The sequence below is a fragment of the Vombatus ursinus genome, unplaced genomic scaffold (assembly GCF_900497805.2).
Source record: "Vombatus ursinus unplaced genomic scaffold, bare-nosed wombat genome assembly UNPS02014198.1, whole genome shotgun sequence".
NCBI classification, from domain to species: Eukaryota; Metazoa; Chordata; class Mammalia; order Diprotodontia; family Vombatidae; genus Vombatus; species Vombatus ursinus.
This window is the reverse complement of record NW_020953976.1, coordinates 97,985-114,406: the sequence shown is the minus strand read 5'-3', so window position 1 is coordinate 114,406 and position 16,422 is coordinate 97,985. Positions and strand designations below refer to the sequence as shown.

General features: G+C 55.6%; 5 protein-coding genes across 10 annotated transcripts in view; 1 reads left to right on the top strand and 4 right to left on the bottom strand.

Moving 5' to 3' along the window:
• Window positions 1–826, bottom strand: part of RASIP1 (Ras interacting protein 1) — an 11,292-nt gene extending 10,466 nt beyond the window's left edge. The window contains exons 1-2 of the mRNA XM_027860585.1: window positions 520–826; window positions 277–416 (exon numbers count right to left, since the gene is read on the bottom strand). Coding sequence (XP_027716386.1) covers window positions 277–413 — 137 coding nt within the window. The 5' untranslated portion in view covers window positions 414–416; window positions 520–826. The remainder of the gene's footprint in view (window positions 1–276; window positions 417–519) is intronic.
• Window positions 827–925: 99 nt separating this feature from the next.
• IZUMO1 (izumo sperm-egg fusion 1) lies at window positions 926–5,355 on the bottom strand. Of its 5 annotated transcripts, none has more exons than XM_027860580.1 (10): window positions 4,492–5,355; window positions 3,785–4,102; window positions 3,553–3,627; window positions 3,377–3,463; window positions 2,884–2,904; window positions 2,608–2,688; window positions 2,418–2,518; window positions 1,964–2,120; window positions 1,302–1,542; window positions 926–1,084 (listed from the first exon to the last, which is right to left on the bottom strand). In XM_027860580.1, the coding sequence occupies exons 1-10, from the start codon at window positions 4,523–4,525 to the stop codon at window positions 1,033–1,035; spliced, it is 1,167 nt and encodes a 388-aa protein (XP_027716381.1). In that variant the 5' UTR covers window positions 4,526–5,355; the 3' UTR covers window positions 926–1,032. The 5 variants fall into 5 exon arrangements, with proteins under 5 accessions (XP_027716381.1, XP_027716382.1, XP_027716383.1 ...); XM_027860581.1 differs by having other exon boundaries at window positions 926–1,066; XM_027860582.1 differs by lacking the exon at window positions 2,608–2,688.
• A 762-nt stretch (window positions 5,356–6,117) lies between these two features.
• FUT1 (fucosyltransferase 1 (H blood group)) lies at window positions 6,118–8,487 on the bottom strand. The gene is made up of 2 exons (XM_027860561.1): window positions 8,136–8,487; window positions 6,118–8,007 (listed from the first exon to the last, which is right to left on the bottom strand). The coding sequence occupies exon 2, from the start codon at window positions 8,003–8,005 to the stop codon at window positions 6,908–6,910; it is 1,098 nt and encodes a 365-aa protein (XP_027716362.1). The 5' UTR covers window positions 8,006–8,007; window positions 8,136–8,487; the 3' UTR covers window positions 6,118–6,907.
• A 3,721-nt stretch (window positions 8,488–12,208) lies between these two features.
• FGF21 (fibroblast growth factor 21) lies at window positions 12,209–15,388 on the top strand. Its single transcript, XM_027860517.1, has 3 exons — window positions 12,209–13,841; window positions 13,919–14,022; window positions 14,821–15,388. The coding sequence occupies exons 1-3, from the start codon at window positions 13,616–13,618 to the stop codon at window positions 15,097–15,099; spliced, it is 609 nt and encodes a 202-aa protein (XP_027716318.1). The 5' UTR covers window positions 12,209–13,615; the 3' UTR covers window positions 15,100–15,388.
• A 93-nt stretch (window positions 15,389–15,481) lies between these two features.
• BCAT2 (branched chain amino acid transaminase 2) overlaps window positions 15,482–16,422 on the bottom strand; it is a 13,893-nt gene continuing 12,952 nt past the window's right edge. For both annotated transcript variants that reach the window (XM_027860514.1, XM_027860515.1), the window contains exons 10-11: window positions 15,983–16,057; window positions 15,482–15,871 (exon numbers count right to left, since the gene is read on the bottom strand). In XM_027860514.1, the coding sequence (XP_027716315.1) occupies window positions 15,833–15,871; window positions 15,983–16,057 (114 nt within the window). In that variant the 3' untranslated portion in view covers window positions 15,482–15,832. The remainder of the gene's footprint in view (window positions 15,872–15,982; window positions 16,058–16,422) is intronic.

The window sequence follows — 16,422 nt, the reverse complement described above, 5'->3', positions numbered from 1 at the left end:
TGACACTTGGGGGGAAGGGAAGACTTGCGGCTCCTTGATCTGTTAGAGTTAGGGATAATGGACTCCTGGGACCCCGAGAGAAGAAGAAGGTAGGGTCCCTGGGAGGGGTTCAAATCCCCCTACCCTCTGGGTCTCTCGAAAGCCATCAGGGACGCCTGAGGCAGGAAAGGGTGGGGTCTCAGATCTCCAACAGCCGGGATCCCTGGAAGGCTAAGGAGGACATAGGGGATGGGGACTTCTGGGTCCCTGGAGTGGGGGGGTGGGGCTTGCACTCACTTCACTGAGGCCGCGCTGGGCCAGCGGCGCCCCAGCTTCGCCAGCTGCTTCCGCGGGGAGTTGATCCAGAGGCCGGCGGGGAGATGGAGCTTCCCGAAGCGGGGGCTCCCGCTCTCCTTCCGCTCGCCTGACAGCATCTCCTGCGAGGATATAAGACCTTCTGGATTCTCAAACGGGAGAGGGCATCGGGAGAGGACACCGCGGTCGCAGAGAGGCTAGAGGCCCTGTACTCCAGGTACTCACCCTCCTCCCGAGGCCGCGGTGTGTGGCTCCCGAGGTGAGGTTTGGGTCCTGCTCCCGCCTGGATCCTGGTGCTCCTGGCTCTGGGTGGGAACAGGACAGGAAAAGGCAAAAGGAAGCCGGGCAGGAAGAGCGGGGAGGGGGCGTCCTGTCAGGGGCGGGGAGGGGGGGGGAGGGGAGCGAAGCCCGGCTAGGACGAGCACGACCTGGGCTTCCAGCGCCCCCCAGCGCTGGACCAATTCTGTTTCTTCAATTTCCGCCCTTTGGGGGACCCAGCCATCCAAGTCCTAATACCATCTCCCTCAGGAACGAAAGTGACTGGGTCTCTAATCCACTCTGGAACCCAGGCCCGCGCACTCGGGCGTGCAGGAGTCCCCTCCTAGACCTGAACTGAGTCACAGACACAAAGGAAGAGGAGACATTTTTATTGACTGAAGGGTAAGGGTGCCCCGGATCTCCGCATCCCGGGGCCGACGAATCCATCCAGGAACATTGGCTTCTGGCATTCCCTTGGCCTTACTTACTCGCCCTGCCCAGGTGTACGCCCGCCCTGCGGACGCAATAGAGGCTAGAATAAAGGCCAGAGAGAGTGAGGCAGCCTGCGGCATCTTGAAACCCTTCCCTCACCAGCCACCAGGAATCCCTTGCCCGTGGGGCAGCCTGTCAGGCCCTGCCCCTTGGACCCTATCCCCTCCCCGGTGGCGCCGCCCCATAGGGCTCCACCCCTGCAGCTCTGGCTCGGCCTGGGTGGTTAACTACGGGGTCTGGCAGGGCCCAGTGCTCACGTCAGCGCCAGACTCCCCAGCACTGCAGCCACCCCACCAGCGACTAGCCCGATCAGGGTGATGTTGAGGATTCTGGCTGCGTTCTGGCTTGAGTGCGTGAAGACTTCTCTGTGGTCGTTGCATTGTTCGGATTTAAACTCCGGGCGGAGCTCAGCCTCCAAGCCGGCCTCCAACGGTGAGTTTGAAGTCTCCCTCGGGGCTGAAGTCGAAGTCATAGAAGACTGTTCTTCTTCCTGGTCAACTGTGAGGGCGAGGCTTGTGACCTTGGAAAGTCCACTGACCTGTCAGCGTGGTCCGAGTCGGGGTAGGGGCTACACTCGGACCCACCACCGGATTCAGGTGGACACTGGTCTCAGTTCTCGGACTGGGACCAGCATCAGGTCTTTGACCAAAATCGAAGGACTTGGATGCTTCATCCTCTTTCGGAGTCACTGCAGGGAGGGGTTAGAAGAGGAACCAGACCCGGGCCCCAGTTCACAGGCCCCGCCCTCAGGGGCTAGCCGCTAGCTCCTGGTGCGACCCGCCTGCCACAGCTCGACCCGCCTGCCACAGCTCAACCTGCCTGCCACAGCTCGGCCTTCCGCTATCCCCCCCAAAACCCTTCCTGAGGCCCCACCTGAAAGTGGTAGCATGTAGGTGGGTCTGCGACAAAGAAGGCTGACCTTTTACGTAGTAGGTGATGACTGTGGCTGGGCTGTGCTCCCGGACCGTACCCAAGATGCAGCGATAGACACCCGAGTCTTCCAAGGACACCATGGGCTTGATCAGGGTGGACTCTTGGCTCCGACTTATCAGGATTTCTGAGCCATTTGGCCAGACCTGGCCCCAGCCCCGGGGGATGGACATGCAAGGGTCAGGGCAGCTCCAGAGCCCGGCTGGGATCCACAGGAGTGTAGGGTGGCCGAGGGATCTAGAGTTTACACTGAGGGCCAGGCACGACATAGGGCCCGAGCGTGCCTAGGTCACAAATGGGATTCCTGGAGTGCTCAGGGCCCAAGAGAGTTCCACTGCAGTCCTAGGGGAAAGATCACTTCTAAGGTAGTGCGGGTCCTACGAGTGTCCCTTGGAACCACTCCCTGGGTCAGCGGGGGCCCTCGGGTATTTGGGAGTAAGTACCCTGTAGAATCTGTAGTCCGTCAGCCCTTCGGCTGCTTTATGCCAACTCAGTTCGCAGTCCAAGACCATGTCACCGTTCTCCATCACCCGCACGCTTTGTGCTGTAGATAGGAGTAACTGTTAGCCTCACGTGAGCTACGAGGTCCCAGCCCAGCATCTGACTGCGTCCCCAGCTTCCGACCCCGCTCACCCCCGCAGTCGTAAGACTTTTGACACGAATGCACCTGTTTCTCACACCCATGGCACCAGACGAGGGTCTGCATCATGAAGCCTGCGAGGAGCGACGGGAGGGGGAGAGGACGGGGGGAGGGGTAAGGGCGAGGAGCGGTGCAGGGGGCTAGGAGGTGTCACCATATCCCGAGGGGGCAAAGCCACAGGACAGGGCCCTGAGGGACTGCAGAAGTGGAGCTGGGAGGGGAGGGGAGAGGAGAGATGGACCTTAGGGTACCGAGGGCCAGGCGCTCACCGCATTTGTTGGGACAAAGACCTGTGGCAAAGAAGAGAAGAAGAGATCCGGGCTTTACCCAAGGGGCGGGGGTTTGTGCCTGGGTCCCCGAAAGAGCGGGGGCTGGGGGAACGAAGGGCCTAGATCCTGGGGGGGGGGCTGCCTCAGAGGAAGCCTAAAATTCCCTGAGGGCACTGGAGTCACCAAAGTCACTGAGGGAGTGGGGGCTAAGGCCCAGAACCCGGAGCCCCTGAAAGAGGCTCAGGTCAAGGGGCACAAGGATCCCCAGGGAGAGTGTTGCAAAGGTCATAGGGCTCCCCGAGGGGAAGGGGGGAAATCGTGAGGGATTTCTCAAATGAGCTGGGCTCCCCGAGGGTGCGGGAGCAAAGAGCCGGAAGCTCTCTTGGGGTCTTGACAATGGGCTCAGGGCTCCCAGTCCGGACAGGGCAAACACCACCGGTCTGCCCGAGGGGGGCCAGGCTGGGGAGCTAGGCCCTCCAGGGCTCTTCCTCACTTTCCCTCTGGAACTTTACAGCCAGGCCCAAGAAATGCTCCTTCTGCATATGCAATGTCCAGGTGAGCTCCTTCAAGAGGAAATCGTCTGCAGGGAGCAGGGGGCGCATGGTCTGTGAGCTTCCCTGAATGCCCCCTTCTCCGGCCTGATGCCTGGAGCCCCTAGTCACGACCCACCTCTGAGGCTGCTATCTTTGATTCGCCTCAGCTCCTTCAGGAAGGTCCAGGACGCTTTGCTCAGCGTGGGCTCATCTGTGGAAAGGAGGTTAGGGAGAAATGGGCCCCTGGCGCTCAGCCAAGCTGACCGAAAGCTTTCCCCTAAACACTGCCCCCCCTCCCCCCCCTCCAGTCCGCGGAGTGTGCTTGCGGGGCAGGCAGGTGCCCTGGATCCCGGGGGCCCGCTCTTCACCTATGACGCCCTGGTAGACGTTCTCCTCAACCGGAAGATCACTGAACTGTTGTATAGTCTCCTCCAGCCGGTTCACTAAAGTCTGCAGAGCTTGGGGGTCCAGGTCCATGTGGCTGGGCAGGTAGTTCTGCTCCAGGTCTCGCAGTCCCGCCACGACTGCGGGGTCGCAGAGCAAGCATCCCCACGCTCGGCGCGGGCTCGAAACCAGGGCCAAGACCACGAACCCCAGGGGCAACGCGGAGCGTAGGAGACTGCCCATGCAGGTGGAACTCACCACAGCCCTAGGGAATCCACTGCGAGGCTCCTCTGGGCGTGTCCCTAAATGCAATTGTCACAAGCCCTGAGCCTATGAGTTCCACGTGACCCCCAAACTCGAACTGCCATTGAGCCCCCAGAGTGAAGGGGGCCTTCGGATGGGAAAAATCTCAAAGCATGCTGAAACTGAAGAGCCTCCAACTGAGGGAGTTCCCCTAAATACAATGGGGACACCTCCTGAGCCTTTGATTGTGAAGAGATCCTCAAAGAAGGAAGATTCCAAAGCACCGGAAAATCGGAACTTGGGGGTGTCACTCGGGCTGGGGTTTGCCCTCTCTATTTCCACCTGATTCCTCCCCTCCCCCCCTCCCAAAGAGGGACAGCGGGGTGGGGGGAGGGAGGGGCTGGGGCGGGGTCAGCATTGTCGCTTGGCCCAGAAAACCACCACCCACCTTGCAGAGGCGCCGCCTTCACTACATTGCCCATAAGTCACCACGCCTCGGGGACACGGTAGTTCTGTGAGGCCGCCGCTCCCTAGGCGCTGCTGGGAGCTGTAGTCCCACAGCAAACAGGAAAGCGGGTGGGGTGGGGATCCCAGGACGGTCCCCTTCTCTTCTCTGAGCTCCTGTGGACGATCTCTAAGCCCTTATTGGGCTCCGGGAGTGTGAGCCAGGTCAGGAGACTCCCACGTGAACAGTTGCCTTGTCCACGGACCCCAGACGCCCTGCTTACCCCTACCCGTTCTGTTGGACACTGGTGGGCGACCGAGGTGCTAGGCAAGGACGCCCCTGTATGACCTCATAGGGCCGTGGAATCCCAGATTGTGACTGGGAGTCCTGGGAACACCCGAGGGGGTCAAACTCCAATCTTCTCACGCTCCACTGCACCCCGAGTGGGCAGTGCGGCTCCAGGACTACCACTCCCAGCAATCCGTGGGACAGTTGCTTCCTTAGCCGATGGAGCCCCGAACCCAGGGCGCTTCTGGGAGATGCAGTCTACTTCGTGTAGTACCTGTATTCCATTAAGACGAGGGGCATCTGGGTCCCAGAGCAGGCGGGTACTGGGGAAGGGGTGCCTGGGTCCCCCAGAGGACAGGCACTAGGCGGAGAGCCTCGGTCCTAGAGCAGGCAGGCACTGGGGATGAGACACAAGGGCCCCAGAACAAGTGGACCCTGGGGAGGGGGTGCCTGGGTCCAAGAGGAGGTGGACTCTGGGAAGGCTGTGCCCGTCCGGAGAGGACAGGTACTGTGGGGATGGGGGCGATGAAGATGGGATCTAGACCCCAAAAAGGAAAAACCCTGGACTTTCTCACCTGGCCAAATCTCTGGCCTTGGCCTGAGGCTATAATCTCATCAAGTGGTCTTTCATTTGTGGCTACACCCAGTGTGCCAATTCTCTGCTCCATTGTCTTACCTCCCTAAGGCCCCAGGCTACTTCCCACCCTTAATCTTATCTAGGCTCCACTCTCTCTTGGCCACAAGGTCCAGGTCCCTGGAGTTCTATTACCTCATAGACTACTTAGCCAGTCCTAGATCCCTCCCATAGTCTTTCTGTATATAAGGTCCATCTTGTCTCCATTAAGATGTTTGGATTCTTATAATCCAGCCAATAGCTCACGGGTGCTCAGATTTCTTAAGAGTCTAGCCAATATGGCAGATCGTTAATAAACCTTGTCTTTGGCTTGGGTCGAATTGTGATTTTGGGGTTCCAGCACCCCTAAACCTCTAGACTTCATCAAGGGGAGTATGGGTCCCAGAGCAGGAGGGCCCCAGGGAGGGTGTGCCTGGGCCCCCAAGAGGAGGAGGGGCCCTCCAGTAGTGTAGAGAGGACTTTGAGAGTGGGAATCCCAGTGCCTGCAAGGAACTAGGATTTCCAGTTTTTCTGCCTCTGCATTCTGAAAGTGCTTGTTTCCTGCCTAGACCCTGAACTCCCAATAGCTGCTGGGATTCAGCCATTTTGGAAAGAGTGAGGATGACATGCCAATGCTTCATGGAAGCATGGTCTTCCCTCCCTGCACTTCTGGAACGCCCTGCCCAACGCAATGGGCCTCTCCTTCCAAAATAAAGGATAGAAAGTTCTAGAGCCAAGGATTTTTTTAATGGGCTTTGTTTTTTTGTAAATAAAGTGTTCTCTAATATTTAAATCCCTGAGATAAGTCCAAGAGGCTGACCACTTCTCCTCTCTCCCCCAGGTTTTCTTAGCCCTTGAGGAGAAGCCTGAGGCTGGCTTCTGTTCTCTGGTTCCCAGCTTCCTTCCTCTTGAGGCACAGGTGGGGAAACTGAGGCAGTGATAGGGGTTAGAAGGACCCAGGTCTAGTCACTGTTGGTTGCTAGGGCTAGGCAGCCCCTGCCCATCTCTTCTAGTTTTGGTTCCTTGCCCCACCCCATAAAAGGGAATGAGAGGCATGGGAGTTTGCAGCTCTTAGGGTTCAGTCCCACAGTCCAGGGCTCTTCCTGGAGGGGTCCTCAAAAAATGCCCAGTCTAATACCTTCATTTTGCAAATGGGGAAACTGAGGATCAGGATAGGGAAGCTATTCACCAAGGTTACCCAGGGCCAGCAGGGGAACCCAGGCCTCCTACAACCCAGTGTTCTTGGAATTAATTTACATTAGCATTCATCAACAGAGAGAAGGGAGTTACCAGGCCTTGGAGTGTTTCCCCTTGTGGAAGGAAGAGCCATCCCAAGGCTTGGGGCCAGTGAGCCCTTGTCCCAAAGGACAGCATTGTGGGCAACTCTAGAACCTGAAGGACATATCCCCATCCTCGCTGGAACTGAGATCCTAGCTCTCTCACTATTATTGAGTCGTCCTGGGAGAGTTGTCTCTCCTATTGTCTGTAAACATGAAGGCTCCACATCGAAGCACCAGATCAGTGCAACAGTGGGGAGAGGTCTGCAGGGATGCCTACCCATTCGGGCAGGAAGGCAGCCTGAGGCTTGAATACATTTAGGAACTGGGAGTCGGGGAGGGTGTAGTTGGCCAAGTAGATGGTCTTCCCCGCAGCCAGGTAGGCTGCCCAATAGCCAAAGGTACCGATGGTCATCACCGTGTGGTTGCATTGAGTCAGCAGTGCGAAGTCCGAGCCAGGTGCCACCTCGTCTCCATCGCCAGCAAACACCACATCGCCCCTAGAGGGATCAATGTTCTCTCGGCACCACTTCATACCATTGCTGGTCACCACGAAAACAACGTCAGGGTAGCGCACCCGGAACCAGGCCAGGGCCTGCTCCAGGTAGGCACGATCAGCCACCACGCCTCGCCAGTGCTTGGGCATGACCTCCACATAGTCGCCCCTGCGGACGTGGACCCCCACAAAGGTGAGGCTTCTGCCCTTGCCCCGGCTACGGCGGACCCAATGCAGGAAAGCCTGCGCATCTTCTCGGATGTGGCGGTGCAAGGAGAATTCTCGGTGGATCTTAGCACGAAGGTGGTGGTAGAAGGTCCAGGAACAGGGGAAGCCTGTGAACTGCAGCATGTCCTGGCTGCCCAGGTGGGCATACTCCTCTGCCATCCAGTCTCGAAGCGGGTAGAGGCGCCAGGGCATTCGGGCAGCCACCTCTTTGTCTAGCACCGGGAGGGTGACCTTGAAGACTGGGGCTAGGGTGGCATGCATGTCTGGCAGGATGAAGGCCTGCTTCCCATTCAGCTTGGCCAGGGCATAGAGGGTGGCATACTGGCCCATCTGGTTTCCAAAGCGCCCCTCTGGCTGGATAGTCCAGATGCCACTGGGTTCAGGGCTTGCTGCTGGCTTGTGGAAGGCCAAAGAACCATTGGGGCCTGGAGGTGTCCCTGGCAGGCAGAAGAGGGCCACTTTGGTTAAGCCTGAGCATTGCTTGTGGCACAGAGCAGAGAAAACCAGTTTTGGGGAGAAGCTGCCTTTCCAGAGGTGGAGAAAGAAGGAGGTAACCGAGAGCAATGAGGCAACCAGGAAGGCCCAGCATAGTTGCCGGCGAGAAGGGATCCACATAGCTGTGGAAAGAAGCCGGGAGCCTAAATCTGAGATGTTGAGGAGGAGGCAGGGGTACCCAGGGAGAAGGGGTGAGGGGGCTGGGAGCAGAGGCTGGAAGAGCTGGGCCCTGGGACTCAGTCCGACTCACCTGGGCTCCCTCTTCTTGCAGGGCACTCCCCTCTTCCGCAGCCTCACTGGGCCTGGCCAATAAAGAGCCACAGGTGGGAAAGGGAGGGAAGGAGGAGTTCCACCGGCCGCAGTAGCGCTCCTCTTTCCCTTCGGACCAAACTCATCATCTTGTTGCCAGGCAATGCGACAAGCTCAAGGCTGCCTTCCCCAAGCCGGCGCGGTCCCCCCCCCCGGGGCCAGCCCAGAGCACCGGCACCCCGATCTGTGGATCTGCTCGGGCAACCGCATGGGTGGATGCCGGCTCCTCTGTCCTTCAACCCTGGAGACCTATCCCCCAGCTCCAGACAAAGCCCCACGCCAGGGAGGAGGCAGAAGAGGGCAGGGCCAAGACTAGCAGAGACTCGGAGCCCACCCTCCAGTCAAGGTGGGGCCAGATGGGAAAGCGAGGGGAGTGCCTGCGGGGCGGGGAAGCAGAGATAACTAGTTTGTCCAGTTCAGTCGTGGAGGGAGGATGTCACACGACTACTTTGTCTCTGTTCTGACTATTTCAGAAGAGGGGCTACCACCAATCCTAGAAGGACCACGACTTTGGCGTTATCCGTGATTCCTCCCTTTCCCTCATCCCATAGGGCTAGTCGACGGTCAGTGAGTGAGTCAATAGACCCTTATGAGGCGCCTACTATTCTCCAGGCACTGTGCGAAGTGTATCGACCGCCACAATATCTCGGCCACTTACTGCCCTAGTCCAGAAGTCCCTTACCACCTCTCCCTGGCCTCCACGTCTCATCTCCCCCTCTCCGCTCCATCCACCCCGCACTTGCCTAAGTGACTCCCCTCCAAAGCCTGGGTTTGAAATTAAAGCAACCTTCTTCTCCTCTCCCCCTCCCCACCCCCGTGTCCCCTCACACCCTGCACGTTGGCGCCAAAGAGACCAAGAGCGCAGGATGAGCTCATCTGATGCTCAAGGAGGCTGAGGGGTAAGTGACTTACCCGGGTGACCACGCAGCTAGTCGATGTCTGACTCACGGCTCAGGGCTCCGTGCACCGTGGCGCCCCCTCGCTGCGATCCACGTCGCTGGCGAGGCTGTGGGAAGCCTGGCTCATTTACGCGTTGTCCAATCTTTCTGGAAGGTCCAGGACCTTTGGCCCAGATATTCCACAGCAAGGCACATACCCCAAGGAGGTCGTTGACACAAAAGAAAGGTCTCTCTATACACCAACATATTGATAGCGGCCCTTTTTGCCATGCCAAAGAAATGGAAATAAAGTGGATGTCCATTGATTGTGTAAAGGTGGAACAAAGTGGTCCATGAAAGTGATGCAACACTTTTGTGCCATAAGAATGTAACGTGTACAGAGAAGCGCGGAGAGACAGCCCGACAGGACCTGGTGCCCAGATCCCACCTTCTGCTGGAAGCCTTCCCCAAGCCCTCTTAATTCCAGTGCCTTCCCTTGGGGATTATTTCCTATTTATTCCGTTTAGAGTTTGCTTTGCATCTATTTGTTTGCCTGTTGTCTCTCGCACTAGACTGTCATCTCCTTGCCCACAGGGACTGTCTTGTGTGTGTGTGTGTGTGTCCTCTTTTTGTATCACCAGGGTTTAGCACAATGGTTGGCACATATTAGGTGCTTAATAAGTGTTTATTAATTGGTTGATTATTAATATTGTCAGTAGAAAGATTGACTGACACAAAACAATAGAAATCCAATACTAATATTAATACTAATAAGGACCAAGTCTGGCCCCAAAGAAGAAACGGGAGAAGACAACCCCCTACCCATCCCTTCGGGAGCAGAGGAGCCACGAGTGTGGAGACAGCATCTTATGTCAGGTTTTTCCCTCATATGTCATTTTGTTCTGCTGAGTTTTTTTTTCCCTCTTTCATATTTTTAAAAAAGTTTTTTTAAATGTCTTTTTACTGGATGACTCTCTGGGACACAGGACAGAGGGAGGAAATATACTCAATATAAAAACAAAAGATAGCAATAATATATAATTTTCTAAAGTATTAATTTTTAACATTAATTTTTTAAATTTTGAGTTTCAAATTCTCCTCTTGAGAAAGGAATTTATAATTTTCATATTAAGCAATATGATATGTGTGGTGAATATACTAATAATTTAGTTTTCTTAAGAGCTGCCTTCCTGGCTTGGGAGCTCACAATGCAGCTTAAACTGATCACTCAAAATCCTGGCAATGCTCACAATTGCTGGACCTTAAGTGAAGTGAATCAAAAATTGTAGAACCTGTTCCTGTCACAGAACTCTGGTTCTGTACTTTATTAGGGCAGCTGGTCACAACTCCCAAAGACCTGACTCCAGAATTGTATCGTGGAACTTATGGGTTTCTTGTGGGAAACCACTAAATGATTGTTGTAATCTGCCTTCTCTCCCCTCCTTCCTCCATGGTGATTTAAGAATATAACCTGTGCTTTTACTTCAGGTAGCAGAACATCTCTCACTCTGAAACTGATTAATTAAACTACTTGAGATTACTGGCACCCTCATCTCTAGGGCTGCTTTGTGTTTCTCCCAGCATTCTCAGGTTAGAGAATGGTTCAATAAAAATCCTGTTAGCACTCCCAACCTCTCCCACCTGTTGTGACAGCAAGAAGTGTGATATTAATTATACATGTGAAATTCTGAAAAACATTTCTGTATTAGCCATGTTGCAAAAAAAAGAAAAATTAAGAGAGTAAAAGAATTATGCTTCAACTGCATTCAGACTCCATCAGTTCTTTCTCTGGAGGGGGAGAGCATCTTTTTTTTTTTTTTTTTTTTTTTTTACCATAAGTCCTTTGAAATTGTCTCAGATCATTATGTTGCTGACAATAGCTAAGTCATTCACAGTTGATCACCATACAACATTGCTGTTACTGTGCACAATGTTCTCCTGGTTCTGCTCACTTCACTTTGTTCATACAACTCTTCCCGACCTTTGAAATCATTCCCCTCATCATTTCTTACAGCACAATAGTATTCCATTACATTCACACACCACAACTTGTTCAGCCACTCCCCAATTGATGGGCATCCCCTCAATTTCCAACTTGTTGCCACCACAAAAAGAGTTGCTATAAATGTTTGTTGCATGTGGGTCCTTTTCCCATTTTGTTTCTTTGGGATACAGATCTAGCATACCTAGCAGTGGTATTGCAGGATCAAAAGGTTCTTTACAGCCAGTTGGGCATAGTTCCACATTGTTCTTCAGAATGGCTGGATCAGTTTACAACTCCACCAAAAGGGCATTAGTGTCCCTATTTCCCCATATCCCTTCCAACAAACAAAAAATATTTTTGAAGTGTAGATTTCTGGTTGATTCGAGGGGTTCTCTGTTGACTCTACCTTCAAATGTTATTACTTCTTAAACTCCTAAAAATTGTTTCTGTGGATGTTTGATCAGGTACATAATTGTTATAACAGCAATAGCACATACCATTTGTCAATAAGTAAATCTACACATATGTGAAGTTTGTGCTCAGCTCTTTTTACGAGGAGGGTACAGGACCAAAAAAAAAAAGTTCAGAGCCATCATGCCCCGGGACATGTGGTTTCCTGCCACCATCCTTCGTCAGGTTCTCAGGGATCCAAGCCTTCCTCTCCCAGGAGTTTCCAAACTCCCATTCCTCAGGTCTTGTGGCCTCAGGTTGATTCAGGCCTCATTTGTCAGGAACTCTGAGCCTTAAGAGGCCAGGTTCCGTCTCTCACGTCCTCAAAGACCCAGGTTGCCCCTCTCCAGGTATCTGGCATCCCATCCTTCACACCTTGGGGACCCAGGTATCCAGGCTTCACACTTGCTATATACCCAAATGCCTCAGGAGCCCTCTCCTTCAGCTTTCATCCAGACCCTGAGATCTCTGACTGGGGTTTACACTATTTCCACTCTAGACCTTGGAGACCCTGGTTCCAGACCCCATTCCACAGGGACCCAGGGATCCATGTCCCATCTGTTGTCCTCCAGCAATCCAAGTACCTAGGACCCTCACCCCTTCAGTTTTGCTTTTTTTATGAGGCAATAGGGGTTAAGTGACTTGCCCAGGGTCACATAGCTGGTCTCAAGTGTCTGAGGTCACATTTGAACTCAGGTCCTCCTGATTCCAAGGCCAGAGCTTTACCCGTTACACCATCTAGCTGCCCCCACCCCTTCAGTTTGTAAAAGGCCCAGGGGGTCTAGTCCCTCTGGTGTCCGAGTTTCCAGCATTTCCTCTCCCCACCAAACTGTCAAAGGGACATTGAGGTTGAAGACCAGACTCCTTTCTACCTCCCCAGCTTAGTGAGTCCCACATGACCTCACCTGCCTCCTCTTGCTCCCAGGCCCTAGCCCTGACCCTGCCCAGAACCCCAGAGTCAAGGGTCAGACTGGGGATTTTGCTCTCAGGAAAAATACCTGCTGAAAGAAATGTGGCTATTGCATCAGGAGGCCAGGAAGGTCTCCCATGACTGGTCTGTGTGCTGCCTTTGTCTGGGCATGGCCAGCAGGGGCCTAGGCTTGAGGCTCTGGATCTTGCGTCAGGCAGACAGGCCTAGCTCTTCCTCTACATCTGGGTTCCTATCTTCTCAGGGACCCAGGCATTCAGGCCTCCACCTTCCCGAGAACCAGGTATGCAGGCCCCTACCATTTCATGGACACAAGTGAACAGGCTCATAATTTCTCAGGAACGCAGAGGTCCAGGCCCCTCCTTCCTAGAGATGGATGTGTCCAGGCCCCCCCTTTTCTTGGGGAACCCCAGTATCCAGACCCCCATCTTTTCAAGGACCTTTGAATGTAAGCCTCTGCTTTCTCAGGTTCAGGCATGTGGGCCCCCACATTATTCCAGCCCCAGGCATTTTGCCCTTGATTTCTTGGGTCTCCCCAAACTTCTAGTGGACCTTGGTGTCTGGGCCCCTCTTCAGACACCTTGTGATTCTGGCCCCACTTTCTCAGGGATTGTGACTTTCTGAGGGACTCCAGAATCGAAAGCATCTAAGGCCCCATTCTTAGGACCCCCAGTCTCCAAGGGACACAGGTGTTTGTATCCCAACAATCCTCTCAGGTCACCAGGCATCCAGGCTCACAGAACCATTCCCACTCTGCCCCCCCCCACTCCAGGTTGCATCATCCATGTGGGGCGGTGACTTCGCCACGGTGGAAGGGCTGCTGGCAGCCAAGTGGGTCATGTTTCATGATGATAGCAGCTGACCAGAGGTGGGCGGAGGGGCCTGGAGATAGGTATAAGCCCCCGTAGAGCACCCGAGCAGCCACGGGAAATCCAGAGAGAGGAAGAGCAGGAACCAGATACAGCCTCGACTCAGGAGAGCCAGGGAAATTAGACCTTCTGGAAGCCTGCCTCCCAGACTCACATCCACTCTACCCTTCCTGTGGCACACAGACTGCTATTTCCCCAGAAGCCTCTGGGGAACCAAGACTGCCAGGCAGCTGAACATCTGGGCCCACAGAGGGCCTGTCCATCCCCAGGCCCAAGGCGTTCCTTTCTGTCAGCCTCTTGACTGCTTGAAGGATGGGCCCAAGGAAGAGAGCCAGGGGCTGCCTAGCCCCTCTGCTATCCTTGCTCCTGGCCTATAGGGGCTGGGGCTACCCCATCCCCGACTCCAGCCCCATGCTCCTGTTTGGGGGCCAGGTTCGCCTCCGCCACCTGTACACAGATGACGGCCAGGACACCGAGGCCCATGTGGAGATGGGGCCCGACGGCGCAGTTCGAGCAGCAGCCGAGAGGAGCCCCAAGAGTGAGTGTGGGATGGGGCTACCCGCGGGGAAGGAGGCAGTTTGCTGGGCAGGGCTCCTGACTGTTCCCTCCCCCCAGGTCTTCTAGAGCTGAAGGCGGTGAAGCCTGGCGTCATCCGGATCCTCGCTGTCCAGAGCTCTAGGTTTCTGTGTATGAGGCCCAATGGCGAGCTGTATGGAGCGGTAAGGGCGTCCCCACAGGCCAGAGCCTGCCCTGGTCCCCCATCTCTGTTCCCACTTTGTCTCCCTCTCCATCTCGCCCCCAGCGCCCTCTTAGAATCTCATCTTTTGTCCCCCGGAGGTTCCCACCTCTTTCTAGCTTCAGCACTTTTCTCAAGCACCTCCTAGGCTTCAGGCACCGTGCTAGCATTGGGAATACAAAGACCACGGCGCTCCACTGCTCCTGAATCTGAGCTGACTTTCCAGGGGGTGGATTCCCAAAAGATCCCCAGGGATTTCTGGGGGTGAGGGGAATGCCCAAGCTGGGCTGTGAGGGACGCTATGGATTCTAGGATTCTAAGAGTGCACTCCAGGCCTGAGGGCTGCAGATGGAGCCTCATATCCAGGGAAAGGCCAGTGGGCCAGGAGAGAGAATGCTGGGGGATAATGGGTAACGGGTGGAAGCCCTGCAGACAGATTGGGCCAGAGGAGGTTGTGATGTTGAGGTCACCGGGAGTCACTCACTGAACAGGTGGTGGACAGGGTCACACCTGGCTCCAGGAGGCTCATGGCTGTGGCTATGCTGGAGAGCGGAGGTGGCCATGGGAGCTCACTCGGGATGCCTTCTCCCCCACGTTCCCCAATCAACCTTGCCCCTCCTAGGTCCTAATCGGCCTCAGTCCCCATGTCCTTGCTCTCTGTCTCATTCCATTTCAGCCCGGGGCTTCCCTACACAAAGTGTTCCTATGCAAGTGGGGGCTGGGAAGGCTCACAGTGGGCATTGCCTCTGACTGGCCCTAAGATGCCTCCTTGCCCCTACAGGTACAATATGACCCTTCTGCCTGCAACTTTCGGGAACATCTGCTGGGGGATGGCTATAATGTGTATGAATCGGAGGCTCATGGGCGGACCCTCCGTCTGTCCCCCCAGGCCTCTCTGGGCCAGCCTGGTCCTTCTCGCTTCCTGCCACTTCCTGGTGCCCAGCTGCCAGGCCCTGAGCCCCCCTGGGAACAGGGCCCCGAGCCCCCGGACGTGGGCTCAGCAGACCCACTAAACATGGTGGGGGGTGTGCAGGGCCGCAGCCCCAGCTACTCCTCATGAGCCCGGTCAGCCCCCACCCCACCTGGCCCAGGCAGGCCCTGGCTACTATTTATTCTGAGGGCTGGGTACCTCAAGTCTTATTTATGCCTTTTCTAGCTCATCTTCTGAGCAATAAAGCAGCATAACACGAGCTCATGGTGTGCAGGCATCTTTTGGGGTGGGTGGTGGGAGCAAGCAGGGTCCCTAAGGGGAGCAAGGGGGAGGCAAGATTTCGAATGGCCCCAAGCTCCACCACCCTGAGGCCTTGGGGGGAAAGTGCAGCTTCTGAGGCTCCCCCAGCCTTCAGTCAGCTCTCTGTGAAGTCAAGACCAGGGCCAAGGGAGGGGACTCCTGGGTCCCTGATGGAGAGGGGACTGCTCAGGGCCCATGACAAGACATCCCCTTATCCTTTGGTTTTTTATTTGGAAAATGCTGGGAAAAAAAATTAACTGCAGCCTCAGATAGGCTTAGGGGGCTGGAGGGTCAGAGGAGGGGTCCTCTTCTGACATCATCCGGGCCCTGTCCGCTGAAGCTGGTGAGGAACAGAGTGTGGGGCTCCCTGAGGGCTGGAGGAATGGGGCCGGGTGCCTGGACCCTGGCCCATATGGCTTTGGGAGTGTAGCTTGGCTTGGGGGCTGCAGGGACCCAGGCCTCCCAGACCACCTGGCTGGAGAGCTATTTTGCACTTGGAATCTTTGGTTGAGGTGGGGGGATGGCAGTACAGACAGCAGGTAGAACCTGATCTGGCCTCCAGTCACACAGGGAACATCCACTCGTGACTGCCATCTCCATACTGGCGGAAAGGGAAGGATGGAAGTAAGTGGCTGGTCAGAGCTCCCAGAAAGCCCTGGGGTTGAGGGGGAGGAGCTGCTGACCAGCCACCCCCTGCACCCCCAGCACCTACCTGGATGTCACACAACGCCTTATGGAATCTTAGGGTGAGGTTAGGCCCGTTCTCCATGGTGGGAATGTGGAGGTGCTGAAGAACGGAGAAGAAGCAGGCCTCAGTAGAGCCAGGGAGCCTGGCCTGTGCTCCAAACCTCTCTTCAAGTCACTATTTTTTTTTCCTTGCTTTTTGGTGAGGCAATTGGGGTTAAGTGACTTGCCCAGGGTCACACAGCTAGTAAGTGTCAAGTGTCTTAGGTCAGATTTGAACTCAGGTCCTTCTGATTCCAGGGCCAGAGCTCTATCCACTGTGGCACTCAGCAGCCCCTGCCCCAAACCCTTCTTGCCAAGGCTCGGTGGCTCTGGCAGAGCCACTTCTCCCCCCCCCCCCAGGGCCTTTGCGCAGGGCCTGGTCACCCCTGGTGGAAGGAGGGTCCCCAGGCTGGTCTCTGCTGCCCT